Source organism: Glossina fuscipes, unplaced genomic scaffold, assembly GCF_014805625.2.
Source record: "Glossina fuscipes isolate IAEA_lab_2018 unplaced genomic scaffold, Yale_Gfus_2 1, whole genome shotgun sequence".
NCBI lineage: Eukaryota > Metazoa > Arthropoda > Insecta > Diptera > Glossinidae > Glossina > Glossina fuscipes.
This window is the reverse complement of record NW_023998415.1, coordinates 5,604,609-5,626,797: the sequence shown is the minus strand read 5'-3', so window position 1 is coordinate 5,626,797 and position 22,189 is coordinate 5,604,609. Positions and strand designations below refer to the sequence as shown.

General features: G+C 31.7%; 2 protein-coding genes across 4 annotated transcripts in view; one reads left to right on the top strand and one right to left on the bottom strand.

The window, feature by feature from the left end:
* The window catches only part of LOC119645126 (elongation factor-like GTPase 1), a 199,042-nt gene that overhangs the window by 104,109 nt on the left and 72,744 nt on the right, over window positions 1-22,189 (top strand). The gene's annotated exons all lie outside the window — the stretch shown is intronic.
* Window positions 13,396-22,189, bottom strand: part of LOC119645128 (protein giant-lens) — a 42,678-nt gene continuing 33,884 nt past the window's right edge. Inside the window, exons 2-4 of the mRNA XM_038045065.1 lie at window positions 14,071-14,717; window positions 13,797-13,968; window positions 13,396-13,711 (exon numbers count right to left, since the gene is read on the bottom strand). Coding sequence (XP_037900993.1) covers window positions 13,499-13,711; window positions 13,797-13,968; window positions 14,071-14,717 — 1,032 coding nt within the window. The 3' untranslated portion in view covers window positions 13,396-13,498. The remainder of the gene's footprint in view (window positions 13,712-13,796; window positions 13,969-14,070; window positions 14,718-22,189) is intronic.

Genomic DNA, 22,189 nt, shown 5'->3' with positions numbered 1-22,189 from the left:
ATAACTGGAGATAAAACCAGGGAATGTTAATAATCTGACCTCATTGCAGTTAAAAATTTCCTAATTAGAATACTAGTTATGTCAGTGACCAACTGGAACTTGCTCGTAGATGGCACAGGACAAACATATCTGCAGTTGTATATTTTTCTCGCAGCTTGGAAATGTGACAGCAACAACCACTCGTATGTCGAATCTCAGGCGAAAAATCGATCATCGATATTTATCGTCAGACCGACGATACTCTTTGTTTGGTGGAACTGACGGGTTGCAGTATGTTATAAGCTATAAAAATCTGGCGAAAAAGTTTACGCCAAATTCTCCTAACACAAATCAATCGATGGTTCAATGGTTCGCTATTCAAAAAAAAAAAATGAAAACCCGAGAATGAAGCAAACAACACCAGGTAGGGTTTTAACACGATATTCGTCGATCCATCCATACATCCTAACGGCAAAATATGCATTAGAGAGAAATGATAGCCCATGCAGCTAATCCAACGGACTGGATTTCATCCGACTGAGTGCTGTTTAGTCGCACGCATTTGCTGAACAGCGTTTTCTTTCGTAAGGAAATGCACGCAATTGACTCAACGATTCCTTTGTCTCAAATAAGAAACAGTTTTTTTTTTTAGCGTTATCAGCGTTAGTCAATTGGGAAACATGTAAAGCCAGCGATGAGCATTACTTTGAATAAAATATTTTATTATCATTTTCATAGACTGAACGTGTACTTTCTATATAAAAATTTTTGTTTCATATTTTTACTGGTATATATGTATATATATATCGAAAAAATAAAAAAAAGTACGTGTGAATTTCCCATTAGTAAAGGGGTCGTGTTACATTTGTGTGTTAGGTTGCGTCTCTCTCTCTCTCTCTCTACCTATCTCTCTCTCTCTCTCTCTCTCTCTCTCGCTCTTTATAAGCCTGATGCAATTATTTCATGAAAATGTTCAATTAAACCATTTTTTTAATCTCTTCTTTTTTTGATTGTAAATCAATTTTTTACGATACTTTATTACTTTATTGCATTTGATGTTACGTTAATTAATTTAAATCTGTGTTATATGAATCAAGCGAGACATTATTACGAAATAAAAACTCTTTGTTTTGCGCATTCATTTAATTTTTTAATTCAATTTTAGCCCCAAAACCTAATTCTTTTTTCACAGGTATGTAATAATTTAGTTAAGATGTGTGGGCATGTGTGTGTTTTCTGTTGACTTAAATATTCCCTTAAAAATGTGAAAAATTCTAGGAGAAGTTTTTGAGCAAAATTTCCAAGTTTTCAAAAAAAAAAATTCCTTCTCTAAGTTAAACCCTATAGCCGCATAAGGTACATATAATACATTCTACACTGTAGATTTCAAAATTATAGTTTTCGAACTTGCGCTATCGATGGCTGCCTCAATTTTCATTTGATTATCTTGAGATTTTAACTGCATCTGCAGAGAAATTCTCTGGAGAGTATTGTAAAATTTTAAAGATTCAGAAAATCTGAAGATCTAGGACCTTCTGATGATTAAAACATGTAAGAAAATTGTATTCGCTTTCGATCGAATCATTTATACCCTTCGTCATTATCCCATGAACGATTGAACAAAAGGAATAATATAAATTTTCATATTCCATAATATTGGCTGGGCATGGTCGATTTTTCTATTTTTGTATCATAATTTTGTGGTTTATGAGCGGCGAGTAAAAGGCACGGATAATAAAGGTGTTCTCAGTTTTGGTTAAATTTGGTACACCATGGATGTTTTGGCCAAAAGACAAATACTGTTAAACATACTTCAGATCACTTTTTCGATCACTATTTCGATCACTTCCCACTCTATATATGGGTAAGTGCAGCCTGGTGTAGGGTGATCTGATGAAATATTTCTACTTGTTTTTATACATAAACAACGGTATCCATTAACGTAGAACAATGCAAAAGGTGTATGCCACAATACTAGAAAACAACATATTTTAACTGTAGCCTGCCGCGGCATCCATGATATTCATATAAAATCTTTTTTTTGTTTTTGTTTTAGTTTCAAATTCAAACGCTTGAATGATTTTATTTATATTCTTTACCTCATTGTAAAACATTTTATTTATTTATTTATTTTGTTTTGTTTTTGTTTTTTTTTGGATTTGTAAACAAACAATTGCGAATGTTTTGCGAAAAAATATTCAAATTTCGCGGGTATTCTTCGCAAATCTTTTGGAATGCGTGTTGTGTGCGTTGAATTCAAAATGGAACATATTTGCTGTTCGAGAGACAAGAGCTCAAAGGAGCGTGCGCAACATGTAGCTTCAACGGATCGCTAGGAAATGCCCCAAACTTTTGAAGCACTTTATGTTATTCAGAAGAAGAAGAAAATGTTCTCTTAATGAAAACATTTCAAAAAAAATTGAATGCTACCTCCAATGAACATCAGCAGCAGTTAACTAGAGAACAAAATTCTAAAAATGTTTGACAATAAGGCAAACAATCTTGTGTAGCCTAGGAAAACTCTTAGAAAGATAGGAAATAAAGAAGGGGTTTTTGATCCTAAATATCCTGAATAGTGAATATTTATTTATTACATTACAGTATATCTCTTGCAAGAAGCTTAAAAAAATTGCAAAATTCATATACTAAATGACTATATAATTATAGCAAGATATTATGTTTCGTAATCCGTTGTAAAAATGTCTAGATTAGATAACCAATTAATGTATGAATATATTATTACCTGTAAGATAATCGAATTTATCAGCTTTCTCTTAGTCAACATGGTCTTATAATATATTCGCCTAACTAGAAATAGCAAAGGAGGGATATTCTGTGAAATCAGATTCAAGCCTTCGCACGCCGCTATACATGCTAGGAGGCGAAATCGCCTTTACAATCAAATATTTACTAAATAAAAGCTATATTTCAATAAGTTTTGCCAGCTTTGTAGATCTCTTACCGCCCGTCAAGCCTGATACATATTTTGCCCTTTGATATCAAGCAGAGGATATCGAACAATGGAATTTTACCGCTATTTTGTGTATTATAATATATGTAACCGTATTGGTTGTTTTCGTATTAAATACTAAGCAAAGCAGGAGGAAAATATAAAAAAAAAAGAAAAAAAAAAAAAAAAAAACAAAATAAACAAAAAAAAGCAGAAAGAAGAAAGAAATGCGGCGCAAAGTAAAAAAACAATTGAACTTTCACTGCTTTGAAAACAATTTTGCCACATTTATTTACACAACCATAGTAGTAAATGTTGTTGTTTTAGCATCGGTGCTACGAATCGTTCCTAAAGAGTTTACTTGCGCTTGTGCCTTCTACTAAAAAGGGCGGTATATTAATTTGATCCTTTCGTTTATTATAATTCCGCAAATGATTATCGATCAGCGCTAATCGACCTATGATCGGTCGAAAGTCTTAAATTGAAGAAACATAAAAACGGAAATTATGATAATAAAAGCTAAACAATGTCTAAAAGACACAACCGGTGATATTCTGCGAAATTTGTAGCTGTTATCCATTAGAATTAGATAAAAATGCTTGATCGACTTGAATGGTTTTTATATTCTATACATTTTGATGGTAATATGAGTACATAAATATGTAAATATATATATCCCCCTGAGTGGCCGAGTAGACAAAGTACCTCAAGTAACAACTCAATGCACATGGTTTCAAATCCCAAGCGCAGTAGAGCCGATGGCCTTAGGTGCTAGTGCTTTAAGACTTTTCGTCTTCGAATTTATTTCTCTCCCCAAGTTAATAATAATAATAATAATAATAATATATATATATATGTAAAACAGTTGTAGGCCATTTCGATAATAAACGGCCTTAACAAGCTGTGTGTTAAACAACTGATGCCGACTTACTGTTAAGTAATTTGCATGGCTCTGTTGAATCGAAATAAAAATAAATTCAAGCAAAGGTAATGGGTGTCCATGATGTCGCCCTAAAATGAGTATAAGTTCTTCATAGGTTTTTATTTATTTAGTTTTTTTTTTTTTCATCTAAACTTAAGTTTCTTCGTCTTTTTATGTTTTTCGCTTCTTCTTTCACATCTAAATAGTTGTGATTATGTATTTGTTTTGGGATTTTCACGTGAAGACTTCTTGTGTGAGTGCATTTTGAGTATATTTATATTCATTACTGATTTAATTCTTTTCTCTTTTTTGGCTACAAGATTAGAGGTCGCTTGAAGAAGAAACAGAGGGAGAAATAGAAAGAGAGTGGAAAGCAAATCACCGATTTCAATGTTATTTAAGTAATTAACTTTCTTTAATCAAATGAAAACAAAATCAGATGAATACACATGCTTTAATAGTAAAGAGGGGAGCGGAAGAAAAAATTAAATAAAAAATAAAGAAAGAGAAAAAAGAAAATATTGAATTAAAACATCAATCTCGTGATGTGTTTAAACTTGAGATCACTTAACGATAATGAAGTTTTTCTCTTTTTTTAGGTTTATCACGATTAAATTTAAATACAATACAGAGCGAAATGGATGGAAAATAATTTTTCAAAAGAATTTAAAAAAAAAAAAAAATAAAGAAAACTTCAATCATACCATGAGCGGCTGCATATATGCAGTCAGTCACTACTCAGTCAGTCATAAGACAAAAGTAATATAAATCTTTCACTGATAGTATATGGCATCCATCTCTATAATGTTTGCTGTAATGCTAAGTTGTGGGCTTTATATGTACCTACTTATTCAGCGTGCGATGCATGCTGTGTGTGTTAGCCCATAATAACCGACCATAATCTTCTTTTGTTTTTTGTTAATAATAGGCAAGCAATCATGTTATGCTACGCTATGTCTTAATTGTGTTATTAGCCACATATTAAGATTTCTTTTCATAGATTAATTCGCAAACAACAAAAGCCTTAACATCCAAGCGGACTCCTGCGTCCTACATAACCTGTCAGAGTTTATGAGTTTTCCTCACCGCTGATTCAAACGAAATGCTAACTTTGCTATTCGATTTACAACATAACAATTATAGCTTCGATGTACCTTCCCATGTAAGTTTTTTTTTGTCTATTGCCCTTACACTTTTCGCACTTGCCTTCTACCATTTGCCACCAGGCCTTGCCTTCTTGCAGCTACCCCTCCCGTCCCGTCTTTCGTTCACCTTCACCGTCTCTTTCTCCCACCTTCCCTTTTTTTTTTCTGTATTCTTCTTCTTCTTCTTCTTAATACTTCTTTAATACTTTCCCTTTCTCCTTCGTCTTCCCCTTTTCATACTTGTTTCCTTTCTTGGACTCTCCCCCTGCTTCATCCTTTTGTTACTAATTTTTAAATTGTTTCTGAATTGATCTACCAGTGTTCTATGGAAAAGTTTTTCCTTCTTTGCCTGCCAAAAAAAAATAAATAAAGATGATGAGGTATTTAATATTCGTTTTCAACCTAATATTTCAATATTATTTTTTCTTTTCGAGCATTCTGGCATACTGTTAAACTATAACATTATTTGATAACCGTCATCATGATTTGAAATTGCAGTCATAAATAAAAACTAAAAGTAATGAAAAGTAAAAGCAAAGTCAATGGAAAAAATGGAAGTACAAAAAAAACAAAAAAAATTGAAAAAAAAACAAACTTGCCTTAAGGCGAATTTCGTATGACCATCTTTTCAATCAGAGAATATGGCTTCAGAAAGTTATAACGCAAAACGTATTCGACCGATTCCAAGCGAAACGAAAAGACTTTGTGAGGCCTTCGATCTTAATTTCTCCTCCTTGTTACAAAGACTATAAAAAATTTAATACGCCGACTTGACCTTTTTTCTTCACTTATTTTGTTTATAATTAAAAAAAAAATGTTTATTATAATATTTTGTAATAAATACTCCCAGGTAAGATAAGCTTACGGTTTCAATGGATAAACTTTTCTTATCACCATCCACCACCGCGTCTCCGCCCAAAAAAAAAAGAAAAAAAAAAAAAAAAAAAAAACAAAAAATTTGAATAATAAATTTTATATTGATTCCTTAGAAGGAACTCTAGGTTAACTAAGGTAGGATTGCGTTTTCACCTTTGATCAAATCCACAAAAATCCTCATCACTCAGCGACTGTTAGTTATCTCTTTTTGATTTTCTTACTAATATCTTGGAACATACACATATGAACCTCTCGTATTCTGTAACAGTTGGCAGACGATTCGCTACCGGTGATCAAGGAACCCATCTATCCATACTAGAAATACATAGAAAAACCTGAGATTTGGTTCATCATTATTTTTTTTTTTTCAATTTCTTATGCAAAGGATTTAAAGGTTTACACGATCGATGGATTTATAAGAAATGTATTAATATAAATTTTTTTATTTTTATTTTTATAGATCAATTTTGATGATTTGTTTGTCTCTTATAGCTGTTATTAGAATATCTGCAAACAAATTAAAACACACAAAGCACATTAGTGCAACTAGCTGACGGCTGTTTTCCACTTACTCCTGATGGGTATCCAAGATTCGCTATATTGTAAATTTCACTTTCTCACTTACTTCACATTTGTGTTTTCACCTCAGCTAACGACGAGCATACCAATCACAACAAGCATGATTAACCTACATTTTCATTTAGTTTTTGTTTTTTTTTGTTTTTTTTTGTTTTTTTTTTTTTTGTATTTTTTGGTTAACAGTTACTCTCCTATTACTTATTATAATTTATTATAATGGTTTAGCTTAGCATCTTTAAGAATAACTTTTAAAAATAGCTCTATTAGCATTTGATGCTACAACAAAGCAAATATGAACGACGGCATAAAAAAAAAAAAAAAAAAAAAAAAAAAAAAAAAAAAAAAAAAAAAAAACGAGGAAAACAAAAACGAAAAGCGACCTTTTGCGTATGCCTGCAAAAAAAAAAAGAGGAAAACAAATTTAACTTGGTTCCACTCAATTTGATTTAATAATAGAGTAAAGTTGTGTGTTAGACAATTTCACTGAACCCCAAGATGTTAATTCAGGTGCGTTAGTACCAACAGCGACTATTTTATTAATACGTTTAGTTTTTTGCAAGTTGAGAAATTTTAATTATAAGGTTTTTAATTTTTATCTGTTTCTTTCAGTTATAGAAAGTCTATATATATATATATTTTTTTTTTAACATAACTTTGTTGAAGTTGTCGTCAAAAGCGGAAATAGCCCTTACATACATGTATATGTTCTAATGAATGTTTTACTTGAATGGTGGCCATAAGTTGAAATAATTTCTCTCTCCGCCTCACTCCCTCGCCGGATAATTCTTGCTTCAAAGACTGCGCATTGCGTAGGGAATTCATTAGCAAAAAATCTGCCTCATCTCTCAGCCTTTACTTTGCATTCCTCTACAGCTCGCTGAAAAGTCATTTCGTTTGCGAGCGCCTGAAAATTTTCAGTAGAGACCTGTTATACGCATGATAAGCATGAGATTTAGAATTTGCTTTTACCCTTATAAAAGACCTGATATTTGAGACTTAAGAAAATTAAAAGTTGACTTGAAACTCTTTCTTAGCTCAATTTCGTCATCATCGATCATATCATTATTAATAATTTGGCCAGAGGTATAAATTCTAAGATTGAAGTTTTGAAGTCCTAGCGTCTATTGAAATCGCTAACACTCTTCGGATTTTAACCCACAACAATGCTTTCTCTACTCGGCCACTCAGGCGGAATCGAACGGATTAAAAAGAGTACGTGATCTGCTTATAAACAGATCCATTTCCCTACTATTTTTAAAGATCTTGAAGAGCACTTTTATTTTATTATATATATATATATATATATTGTAAGCAAAATAAATCCAGTGCTTGGTATACGCATGCATATATAGAAGGATTCGCAATACGGGGGGATAAGTGAAAACTTTTTCTTTATGGTCGGAGAATAAAAAACGAAAGTAAATTTCAATAGTTCAACAATCATAGTTATAAACACACATATAATACTTAGCCCAAGGTTCTCAAGGTCAAGATACAATCAATTAACTAACTTTTTATTTCTTTTGGTCATAGTTTAAAACGGGTAAGAAAATTATATTCGATTTTGTTGAATATTTTATGCCTATCATCTTTATGCGAACAAAGTTTGAAGAAAAAAAAAAACTAAATATTCACACTTAACATCATCGGGTGGGTGGGGCTGATTTGATCGATTTTTGTAGAATGTAAGTAAAAATTTTCATCTTGTATCGGTAATCGGTAATGAGCAAAAAACCTAAAAAGCAGATATGTTCTGAGTTTATTTTGCATTGCAGGCTTACACCTCGAACGAGCTTGGGCCATTTTCAATATCAATCAGCGTGCAAGAGCTTCTTGCTCAAGCTCATGTCGAGCTTGAACGTGATATCTTAATTTTTTTGCAGACGGGAGATCCGTCGATACATTACGCACATAATTAAATTGGCATGGTTCGGTAGCTTCCGAATTTGACATTGGTCAAGAATGCATTATGTTTAATTGGGTTTTTGAAAATCGCTTCTCGGCTTTACAAAGCTTTTGACAAACAAATGAGATTTTGGCCCATCATAATATTGGATGGGTGTGGCTGAATTTTTTCTTTTCATTTTCATACAAATACTACAAGACAGTCCATAGAATGTCCGCGTAATTTTTTATAGTTTTATTTGCTCGGTTCGCAAGTGAATGTGTTCCAATTTTGCGCATGTTCAGCCGATAGTTTTGTGTTTGCGGCCAAAAGGCAATACCTAGACGGAACGACGGACATGCTTACATTGAATCAGAACTTGCTGCTGATCAAAAGTAAATATATACATACATATATTTATATATTTATGCGGTCCTTGAGGATTCCTTCTAATGAGTGCAAACGTTTTAACATTTTTGCTGTGGTGTCTGTGGCGGGTATCAAAATGAAGATGTAATCGTGAGACGAAATTTTCGGAAATCTTCTTCTAACATCCTCCAAATTTGACGAGACCCTGCAGAAAAATTTTCTCCTTTTTTGCAATTAATTAAAGCAAAAATCGTAGCTTCTTATTAATATACGTTCACTAACATTAAATTACATAGTACTTACGTACTGGGAAAGACTGCATTTGTTACAAAAAAAAAAAAAATTTGAGTGTTTGTGAGGTAAAAGCTAAAGTGAAAGTGAAGACGTTTCGTGTTGCACTAAACTAAGAGATCAATATAAACTGAATTTAACGATCAGCCTTAAACGTTTTCCTAGATCGTGTGCATTAGATTCGTAGAATTTGCTCTGTCACTTTTCCCCTAGAGAGAGAAGACAGAAACGGAGAAAGAGTGTATTCGGATCAATCGAAATTTTCTTTTTCCGCCAACGTTTTGTTTAAAATAATTTGATTATCTTTGAATTTTACGCAAACGTGAATTTTGCGTTTTTTTTTTTGAATCTTTCTTCTCTTAGCAGAGACAAAAACAATCCTTTATAATAACTTATTATTACACTAAAAAAAGAAGCATAGGTTAAGGCGGTTGGATAAAGTGCCTTGGTAGTTTCTTAACTAAGATTTTCATTTGAAGCATCTTTTTACAACAACAAAAAAAAAAAAAAAAGAAAGGAAAAATTAGACACCGTAATCTAAGGGATATATTCTGACCTAGTCAACGATCGCAAGTCATTCTCGTTGCAGTCTCCTTTTTTCTGAAGGAAAGGTCTTAATTAAACACTAGCCACTAGCCAGTGAAGCTAACTCTGTAACTATTGCTCACAATAGGACTGAAACTCATCAGAAATTGATTTATATATTTTCAATATGTCATTATTTCTAATAATCGTATAATTGAGTCAATCACATGAGAGCACAGTGCATTCTATTCTGTTTCTAGTTTCACAGAAACGAAGAACTCCCGCTTTGATGGGAAGGATGTTGAGGAAGAGTAATTTTTAGCTAACAAAACTTAAGTCGATTAACATATTCAAAAATTGTTTTTCAACAGCTTACAAGAGGAAATAGTTTAGTTTGACTTTACGTTTTTGGCTTTCGTTTGAAGCCCTATTTTGCTATTAATCGGATAATCGCGATTTTGTCGAATCGTCAAATTTAAGGCTTGACCCTCGAATAGGGAGAAACATTCGCATGGAAATACTTTTAAAATGCTATCATGTAGTGTGAATGCTTAATCAATTAGTTGTAGTTGCTTTGTGGCAAGTTGCTCATCCATCTTTTTATTGTGATAAATGCTTTTGCCAGAAATCAAAGATATTTTTATTATATTTTATTAACAAATTTTTATTTATATTTGTATCAGTGTGTGTACGTGTTTATGCATGTGTAATTTCAGAATTTTTGTTCATTTATTTCATTTATTACTACGGGTTATAATAATAGATGTGTTTTGTTTTATTCGCACCAATCGCAATGAGTGGCACTCAAATTTAATTTTCCTTAAAGTTGTCTGAGTTGTACAATAATACATTTTTTTCCTTTTTCTTTTTCTTGATTTATTTATTTAGTACTTTTTTTTCTTTTTATACAAAAATTAAAATAACTGTACTTGACATACTTGATTATATATTTACATAAATAATTTTACGGCTGAACTAGTTAAGGAAAGGAAAGAGAAAGGGAAAGGAAAAAATATTTAAAAACAGATAGCCTAAGGAACCCAGGGCAGGCTTGTGCTTTATAAAAATGATTTATTTAAAGATTTTGAAATTATTTTTTCCTTTTTTTTTTTCAATTTTTTAAATTTGTAAGCTAATCGAGTTCTTTGTAAAGGCATTGTTAAAAAAACGGTTCATAGCAGTTATCCCCTTTATAAAAAATTAATTCCTTAAAGATTATTTTATTTTTTATCCTAATTCTATTTTTTTATTATTTATTTATTTATTTATTTTCTTTTCGTCCTTTAACTTACATAGACATGTCATTAATTTAGCTTAATAAATAATTTATTTATTTATAAATAAATATTTGATTTTTGTGTTTTTTTTTTTTTTTTTTTTTTGTTTTTTGTGTATAGATTTCTTTTTAGCTTCACTACAAGTACGCTTTCAACTTTATTTTAAACTTATATATATATTGACACTGTCGTACTAATCTGTGTGCAATGATTGAAAATATATTTTAAAGAACTCTTTAAGACTTATGTAGTTTTGCCGATAAGTTCTCTTGGCGTTTCTATCTATGTATCTATCTATCCACAAAATATAATTTGATAATGAACTGCTGGCGACTGCCCAAAGAACGTTTTCGTTAGCTTTATTCCTTTAAAAGGGGAAAAGGGAACCTCTAATATCCACCATCTCATCAAGTAAATGTGTATAGCTTTTAAAGTCTCTTGAAGTCTATCAATGAAGCGACCAGAATTGCTTTTGCAATGAATTATTTTTTTTTATTAATTTTGTATTCATGTATTCACTTGTCGTATGAAACTTTAAATCTCGTTCCATATATTGTTGTGGACGCGGTTATTGCCGTTATGTTTATGAGCGGATCATGTCTATTTTCAGTTCACGGTGTCAAATTTCAGCTCTCGATCGATTGATTCGATTGATTGTGTTTGACCCCACAGTCAGCCAGTAATACCCGTAAGCTATTTGCTTAAAGTGATCAATCAAAAAGTTTATAGAAAGTAAAAGTCACTTCTCCATAAACAAGTGACAATTTGCATTCATAAAAAATCTTACAATGCGCAACAAATTATATGAAAGCTGGTACCGCGTCACAAATAAACAGAATAGATTGCTAATTATTTCACTGATATTTTATCATCCATAACAGCCCATAAAAAAGATCTTAATATATACAATATGTGCGAGTTAATGCAATGAGCTTTCAAGTGGTTTCACTTAAATCCATCTATTTGTCCATTTATTGCCAAAAAAGCGAGATAAGACATTAAAATCTAATAAATAAATTTTTGATGAAATTCTTCGCATATAGATCGAAACAGATAGGATTTCGTTTCAAGAAAAGCTCACCACACCTAACTAGTAGGAAAATTATATTCGATGGTGACCGAATCTTTTATACTCATCACCGCTATCCTAAAAAAGCCTAAAAAAAAAAAAAAAAAAAAGAGAGAATTCTCTATAAGATTGGATGGGCGTGACTGATTTTCTCCATTTTCAGAATAAAAGTTCAAACTGACATGGTGTATGTGTTGCATCCTGTGAGTAAGAACCAAAAAACACGGCAAGCAAAGGTATTCCCAGTTCTTGTTGCATAAGCATGTGGACGTTGCAGGCGTATCTTCTGATCGGTTTAAGTAATTTCCAAATTTTGTTGCGAACGGGAAAATGTTTACCATAGAGACTCCATAGTTTGGACGACGTACAGATGGACATGCTTAGATGCATTGCGAATGCTTGCTTCCGCGCATTACAAAGGTATTGAAAAAAAAAAAAAAACTGAATTTTGATACATTATAACATTGAGTAGGCGTGGTCGATTTTTCCTATTTTTCTTCAAGTACTGCAGCCTCGCCAATTCCTTTACGTTTATCTGTTGTAGTTTATGACTAATGATTGTTCGTAGTTACGGGTTCCTCGGTACCAACCTACGTGCGAGAGTTTTCAATGGTTCTGCAAAATTTCGATTCATATCTACGGTCGGAGGGATATTTGCCATAGACAATGCACAGATGTACAGGTGGACTGTTAAATAAATAGGCGGACATGCTTAACTCGATTCAGAGTTTAATGCTAATCAAGAATATATATATTTTGTGGGATCTCTGATATTTTCTTCTGAGTCTACAAATATACCACGCATCCTTTGGTGATGGGTATAAAAAAGATAATAAGTACCATAAAATGGAAATTTGGAAATTTTTATTAATTAAAACTTCATTTTGAATGTTGATAATTTAACTTACAGCTTATAGCAAATATAAGGAACTTTTTACGATGACTGACCAAAATCGCGGCACTGACATGCCTCCCTTTAACAAAAAAAAAAAAAAAAAAAAAAAAAAAAAAAAAAAAAAAAAAAAAAAAGATTTTTCGACTGCTGTATATTTACTTAAACTGGTGGATACTTTCAGATTCTCCTCAAGGCGCATAAAATTTTTTTGTGGATTTTGTAAAAAGACATTTTTTTGTACTGATAGATACGCTATACAAGAGTCCCAGTAGCATTCCATATATACGTCACCATGTATATTCGATATAATAACTGACTATAGAGAAAATGTTATAACGTTGACAGTGAGGGAGGGCGAGAGGCAGGCCTTTAAAAAAGTTCGACTTAAATCGAATCATTTTGACTTTATATATTTAAACAAGACTTCAATGGCTTGGTCGTTACAATAGATATCTAAGCATAATAAGTAAATAGTAGTAACAGTAGCTAGCAATAGTAGCTGTAAATAGCTTCGGCACATCAATATTTTATTTGTTTTTTTTTAAATTGAAGATTTTGAACCTTTTCAAAATGTTTTCTCTATTTTTGTTGTTTTACATTGCTACAAAAACAAATAAAAAAATAAAATAAAATAAACAATGAAAAATGAAAAATGAAAAATGAAAAATAAAAACATAACTTAATCCAGAATACCTAAGGTATAATAAAATGCCTAGATTAGTAAATGTGTTTGAAATCAATCGTTAGCCATGCAATAGCCTGAATAAGTTTGTATATTATCTTCTAAAAATGTTTCGCCGGCTATAACGCCTGACTGAGTGTGATGTGTCGGGCAATGATGACCCTTCGGGCACTGGCACAATGAATTTATATTAACTTCATCAATGAATTCTTGACGTTTTCGTACCGTAAATAATTTGCAAGGTTGTTTTCGTTGACATCGTAGACGCTAAGAATAGAAATTAGAAAAATTAAATTGCATTAAAAATATAAATACACACATTAATAATTAAATTATTTCATTCTTATAGTACCGTTAAAGGAGAACACGCGAATAGATAACGATATCCGAGAACGCCATCTTCTAAGGGTTCCCGTTTAGTTAAATAGGTTACCGAAGCTTTGGGGCAACGGCAATGTACTATTTGTTCGGTTGTATTTAATTCGGCCGAAGTGGTCAGAGTCCATGTGTAATCACGAAAATGTCTACAATTGTATGATGCAAAGTGAAAATACATAATAAAACATTTACTTCTAATACCAGCGAAGACGAAGAAGAAGAAAAAGCAAAAAAAGAAATTTACTTACCTACACACTGGCAGTCTATGTACTGGTTGGCACATTTTATAATGTCTCGTCTTATCGGCTATGGTGTGACCATCCTCTATACCTAAACCGCTTGGACAACCGCCAATATATGTTATCGCCTGATGAGCATTTATATGACCCGAATGACGCATATGAGCCATGTTGTTGTTATGAAGATGCGATCTTCTCAATTTTCCTAAGCCATATTCCGTTCCATATTCTTTCATTTCATGATAGTCCTTATAAAAAGAAGCACTCTTCTCCTCAGATTCCGGCAAGGCAGAGTTCTCTTCATCGATTATACCGTAATCGTTCATCGCGAAATGCAAATCATCTTCATAGACGGCTCCCAGTTTATGCATTAGCTTCTTCAAATGTAAATTGTCAAATTTTTTGTCGGTAAAATCTCCCGTAAGCAATAAATGCTTTGACGGATGTAGCATTCGATTATGCTCATAATAATTGTGATATTTTTCATTATTATGATTGACATGTTGAGGGTCCTTATGATGATGATGTATAACTATTTCCGGCGATCTATTATTATAGGGACAACGGCACTGGCGCTCTATCCAAGGCGTCTCATAAAGATCTATTTTCGAACAAACAGCATATGGTGCGCACACTGGCAAGTCGCCTTCAGAGTCCTGCAAGTAAGGATAATTCAAATTTTAATTAATTTTCAAAATAATTTCATCTATAAACATGAAAGTTTTAACGAAACTCTATTAAAATACGAAATGAGAAAATAAATGGATGAACGATTTCATAAGCTAGAAGCGATGACCTAAACTTAACATAACAATCGTCAATTGCGATTGCAATGTAGATTTACGTTCAGTTAATGGAATTTTAGACGTAAGCTATATAAGTCTCATTGGCGTCCATCGTTGTTTCCTTTATTTAAGATACTCAAGCGCATATTTAGCAACGATCGTTACGATATATGTACGTAATGCCGGTAGTCGTTAACACGTACTATGAAAAAATAATTTAAATTAATTTTCACTTATTTCTTTTATATATCATTCAATAATTTGCAGTTACATAAGCAGAACTCTGCTGCTTGCTTTATGCAAATATTCGACCCATAACCGAAGCGATAATAATTCACAGAAGAAGTAAATTATTAGGGTTTTCCGAATGTAACTATTTTGAGTAAAAATTGAAAAATGAAAATGTCATACTGAGGCATAAACCGTCATTAAATACCCTTCATCAAGCTAGCAAATAGAAAGACTTCTTTTCAAATAAGATTCTATAGGAGAAGTGATCCAATCGGAACTGTTTTTAATAGCATTCGACGAAACACGAAACACGTTAATGTAACAAATCTCATCAAAATTATTCGAAAATTGCAGCCTGTAGATTGAATACAAGGTGGTTAGACGGACAAACGGATAAACGGACAGAGTGACAGACAAGTCGTATGGTATAACGAATGGTGGGTAAATCTTTCAAGTCCTCCTGACTAATGCATATATACTTACCATTAACTTAATATACCTTTGTACCACAAGTGGCGTACATAAATAAACATAAATAAATATTTCATAATAAGAAGAACTCAATTCTTGATGGTCTTTTCATCGAAAATCGAAATAGTTATCGCGATGTCATCTTTCCTTATTATATTTTTTATGAAATTTAATACTTAGTTTTTGTTTGCTTTCTACAAATAGAAATTTAATTTATTTGATTATGAGCATGAGTCGCCAGTAATAGTGTATCGAGCTAGATCAGGTCTTCGATTCCGGAAGTGCTTAACATTCAAGAGATTTGTCATGTTCGACCAAAACCTTTACCTCTCCTAACGCATACAATGCAATCCTAAGAAATCCTCTTACAGCAATTATTACAACACCTGTCTCGCACTTTCATATATAAAACAAAAAAAAAAAAAAAAAAAAAAAAAAAAAAAGAAACACAAACAGCAACAGCAACAGCAACCTTCATCCCTACTGCTAACTATTTATTCATTTTACAAAACATGATTTAACCGGAAGTCCGGAAATGATTTATTATATCTGGCAGGATTTTAGGACACATTCTGGCACACTTGTTTAGGTTTTCTACTTTTTCTACTTCTTCTTCTTCTTCTTTGTTATTCAATATTTATCGCCTTTGTTTTCCTATTTAAAAGAAGACTTTTTTCTTTTCTTCTCTTTTCTTTTATTTTCTTTTCGTTTACTTATGTTTAGTTGATAAGCGAAACAGGTTTCAAAAAGATTTCTTTTGATTTGATTTTCCAACGAGGATATCCATCCATAAGTATAATGTATTTGTTAAGGCAACAAAAACTAATATTCAATAAGCCTTACGTTGTGTGTTTTATTTACTTCCGCATTAATAAGAAGAACATCATAAGACTTATAGGGACGTACGGAATAATTCGATATAAAATGAAAACGGAAGTAATTTTTATCTAAATGTGTATTTACTTCCGGATTCTTAAAAACACAGTTTGTTGTATTTAAAATTTTTTTTTTTTTTTTTTTTTTTGGAATTATTAGCCATTCCTGGCTTTTGCGTTTAACTTATGCATGCACTTTCACATAGAATGACCTTCACATTGTTTTTGCTGGCGTTTATTACTTGCTTCCGGATTTACGGTTAGGCCAGCTGCGTTTATTCTGATTTTCTTACATCTATATATATATATATATATATATATATATATTTATGTGATATTTCTGTGATTTTGCTGTCGTTGTTGTTGTTGTTGTTCTTGTTCTCTTTGCTTTTGTTGCCTTTACCTAATTGGCACTCGTTTTTGTCGTTAACATGATCATCGTCATGTATGAATCACAAAAACAACATTCTTTCTTTTTTTCTTCTGTTCCTTTACTTTTAACCCTAAATCGAAATTCTGACCTACATTTTTTTGTTTTTGTTTTTCTTTTATATGTATGTACTTTTTGAATTCGGCATATGTTTTCATATTTACTTTAGATACTATCAAAAAGTAGTTATACTAATCGTGACGTTTCGTCTATAATATACGAAAATTATATATTAAATAATAAATGTACTGTCCATCCATCCATAACTGATTGGTTTTTGCCGAAATTCTTGTATATGTGTATAGTTTTGTAAATCAAAATATGATCGCTATAGATTTATAAATCAAAAAAAAGCAAATTTTATGAATTCGACTACAAACACGCCTACAAATACGAAAAATGTTATTAACTGTTTAATATAAGAACTGTGGTCGTGTACAGGATTTTTCCATTTCCACATTTTCCTTCGGCATCGTTACTATTGGTAAGGGATAACAGCTTTTCTCCTACTTCGGTTTCCCTTCATTATATCTAAGCGTTAACACCTGCTTACAATCATTATTATTATTATTATTATTATTATTATTATTATTATTAGTATTATTTTCCTTTTTATTTCAAAAACAAGGTTAGACACTTGTTTTCGTTGGTATCCTTTTCCCTGCTACGGCGAAAAGAAGCAGCTTTAAAAATAATCCTCCCTTTACGTTGACAATACTTAATATATTTTCTCCCTCTTGTACAGGATTTTGCATTTCGTGCATATGGTTTCTTCTTTTCTTTAGCGGCATTTGAATATTAAAGAAATTCCATTGTTTTTTTTTTTTTTTTTAATGCTTATTAAACGCGTTTCTACTTGAAGTTGTATAGGGATTAAAATGCAGGATATTAAGTAATTGCTTCTGTATGCATAACTATGCGTATGTGTTCATAGTAATCATATAGCGTGGGAACCAATTACTTCCCGCTTTATTTATTTATTTTTTTTTTTTTTTATATTATTATTAACTAGGCTTCTCCAAGTATTTACAATGCATTTCTCATTGAAAATAAAGGGTTGCTTGCTTATTCACCTATTTAAAGTGAATATATTTTAACTAACAGTGGATAAATTTTGTCTTCTCCACATATAAATAAACATTAGATCAGAAGGTTTCTTAAAAAATCTTAAAAACGATTTCAACGAATTGTTTGTAAAATCCAAATAAAGCAACATTTTAATCGGACAACACCGACAATTACATACCCTACACCACTTCGTCTTGTACAATTATTCGCCCGTTTTAGTAATAATACTAAAAAAAGTACTTATTACTTTCCCGCAAGGCTTTTATTGCAATGAAAGCCCATGTGCTATGGGCAGTTTAGATTTTCCGTCCATATAAGAGCATCATAAAAAAATGTTCTTAAAAAAAAAACCAATTAGGCTTTTTTGACATATAAAGGCATGTTGGTGTCCTACGTGAGTAGAAGGTAGAGTTCTTTGGCAATTAACTATTATGAGCTTATTTTCACTCTAAAGCTCCGATTTCCGTATAAACGGTTATATGAGCAGGAGATCCAAAAAATTGTCCCAACCGGCCTAAAATTTTCACACCAATTTGTAACCGAGAAATTTTCCCTATGTAACGACTGTTGCAAATAGGGCGAAGAGGTCGAAAAAGTGAAGCGATCCGAGCCATTTTCAATAGGGCTCGTTCTTGGGCCAAAAGTACGTCTACGTACTAAATTTCATCAAAATATCTCAACAATTGCGACCTGCAGCTTGAACGTAAAAATATATGGATAGACAGACATGCTTGGAGCGATTTACAATTTGATTCTGAATCCATCGATATAATGAAAGGTTGGTTTATCTTCAGGCCTTCTGGGTGTTACAAACGTTCACACCAACTTAACATACCCTGTACCGCAACTGGTGTAGGGTATAAACATACCGTGAAATACCTCTTGGCTGCTGCTATTATTTTTATAAAAGTTTTTTGCATTTTCAGAATGCTGAATATATATATATATATATGTAATATACGATCGATTCTCGGGCACAAAAAAAAAACCTTCATACAAACCGCAAAAAGAATTTCACTTGAATTAATAAAACCATTAGAACATTTTCAAAGGCATTTTAGTGAATGGCGTTCGATTCTTATCTAAAGTTGTTTAGCGACCTTTCTTCCAGTTCCTTTGTGACATTTCAAAATTCATTATATAGTCATAGTGTTAACCACGTTTGTAGGTTAAGAAAATTTCTATTGAAATTCAAGTTCAGTTAAAACTTGAATTTCGTTACGTTCGCTATAGATAGATAGGTAAACAAATTGATTATCTGCATATCCGACGTATATCATCCTCTTATTCCTTCACACTTTCCACAATACAAACCGGAACACGATGCATAGAAGTTCTTAAAATTTTCGGCTCAAACTTATCCTCTATGTAGAAACGTGGGGGTGATAATTGCAACAACTTTGTAACTCAAATCAAATACAGGCAAACCTGTTTTTGTGCGGTAGATAGGGACCGCAGAAAAAAAACCGCACAAAAAAAATATTCAAAAACTTCATAAATAGCTATAAGAAATAATTTTTCACAGCATATTAAAGAAAATTTTTTTTATGCGGTAGAGAGGGACCGCATAAAAAAAGTCTCACTTAGAAAATATTTCAAAGCTTTACGAAATAGCAAGAAAGTGCTTTCCAAACAAAATAAATAATTAAATTACACATTGAACATTTAAAAAAATTTTAATTTTTAATTTTAAACAAAATGTATTGAAATTGGCTGATGCAATATATGCAGAAGAACATTGAGCATGGCTAATGAAATAGGCTGATGCAATAGGTATGAAAATGGCTGTTGCAATGTGTACATACACACTGATAGCAAAAAAAGTGATGCCAACACAGTTCAGATTGACCTAACCTCTCGGCGAAATTCAATGTGTCGATATTCATATACCGCACAAAAAAAAAATCGCACAAAAAGAATCGCACAAAAAAAAGATTCGCACAAAAAAAAAGCGCATAAAAAAAGACCGAAAAAAACAGGTTCGTCTGTATACAAAATGTTGAAAAAAAAAGAAGAAAAATAATAAAATAAAATAATAATACAAAATACCACACAATTGGCTTGAAACTAATTACGAATATAAGTGAAACCAAATTCGCCTAAGGTGTCTCCGTTAATTAAAGCACTTTATCGGTAATTGTTCATAATTTGCATTTATGGCGTTAACTAATTTCATCAATCAGTTCATCTTAGGTGAGTGCGCAGCCTTAGTGAGGTCCGGTTTCGAGGTCATTATTCCAAGCCGCCATTAAATCATTGCCAGGAAATGTTGGATAGTTTCCAAATTTTCGATCGCCGTTAGCTTTGAATTAACCTTACAGATTCACATATTTGACGTTTAATTTGAAAGTCAATTGAAAAATAAATGAAAATATATATATATGTAAGCGATTTTTAAGCAAGGAGTAAAATTACATTTTTAGCATGTATCATGTATGTGTGATTATGTGAGCATGAAATGTTACTGTTATCTAAGGTGCCTGCCTAGGTCATGTGCATAAGACGACTTTTCTGCGCCCAAGAATAAATAAATAAAATCTTTCGTTGATTTTATGTCACATTTAATAATAATCATTCTGGGGCCAAACAAAACAATTCACAAAAATTCTTAAATGACAGCCGACAAAGAGTTCACATTTCACTGATTTCAGTTGAGTTGATTTGATATGTATGTTGATTGCAAATAAATTCAAACTTTGTTATACGCGACAGATATGCATATGCATATGTTATATGTTTACGTATGTATGTATTTCTATGTCATTCATAAACCATAAAAAAAAAAAATAAAAAAATTAAACAAATAAAAAAACAAAAGCATAAACAGCTAATAAAGCTCAAATTACTTCAAAATTCTCACCAACGAAAAATTCATTTAACCCAAGCATAGTAAGAGACTTGAAGCAACAAATTGACTTATTAAAGATACATAGCATAAACATACGTATGTACGTATGTACCTACATACATACTTTGTGCATATACGTATGGACAATAATCAATGGTTGCAGGCGTGCAAATATATATATATATATATATTTGTACATATAGAAGATGTTTATGACAGAAAAGTATTCCATTATATGGTTTGGTATGCGCTGTCGTCACTTTGGCTCAAAATTATTGTAGCATTGAAACTTTTTGTAAAGAATTTCTATAATGCCAGAAGATTGCTGAGAACGAGGCAGCGTAAAAGACAGATAGAGAGAGAGATAGAGAGAGAGAGAGAATGAAAAAAAAAAGACTTCAATACTTTGTGGTCTTTCAGAGAAGCACGACGTTGTTACATGTAAACTTGAAAATGAAGCCACTTCCGGTGCTTTGATTTTTTAAAAACATTTTTTTTCTCCTTACTTTTCTTGTTCTTTTAATCTCCTCTTATTTCCTTTTTTTTTTTTTTTTTTTTTCTTTTTTTGCTTTCAATTCCAACCCTTCAAAGTCAGAGTGCATTCAGGCATACTTGAGAAAAAGGTAAAAAATTTTAAGTGATTTTTTTGTATTGTTAGGTACTACTTAGAGCAGATTGCGATTTTAGGTAAATTCCTCATTAAGTTAGGAACATTTATTTATTCAGCTAAAGATAACCAATGATCATTGATTGACATGAAATTTTAAGCCAAATCATCTAAGCATATGATTGTCCCTTTGCTTCATTTCATTTATATATTCCTCGATGATAATGCGAAATAAACTAACATTTGATATAAATGTTACGTTTTAACTAAATATAGTTGTGTGTAAGGCTTTAAAATTGATAAACAATAAAAACGAAACGTTCTTATTCATTTTTGAATGATATATATATATATATATATGAATGATATATATATATATATATATTTTTTTTTTTTTTATTGTACATAATCCATGTTATACCCGCTTACCCTAGGTAAGCAATGAAATTGAAAAATTTGTCTTCGAAATCGCTTATTTTTATTATTATATGATGATGATGATTAAGTTCAATTGCGAAATATTTCCATTCAGTTTCGATTCAGTGTGGAATCTGACATAAAGTTCTGCTCTCTTGGCAAAAGTGGCAAATGAAATCGAGCTGCTTTGGCTTGAGAGCGCTTCTTATTATCCGATAATAATATTCCTCCGATAGATTCAATTCTAGAGTTTAGACTCTAAATCTGATCGTCATCTAAACGTTTTTGGAGACAATTCCTTTCGTTATGTTATAATAAAATAAATAAGTACTAAGCCATCTAAACTATACGGCGGTAGTTGATTATATTGGATTTGATTTAGAAAATGCTGAAAGG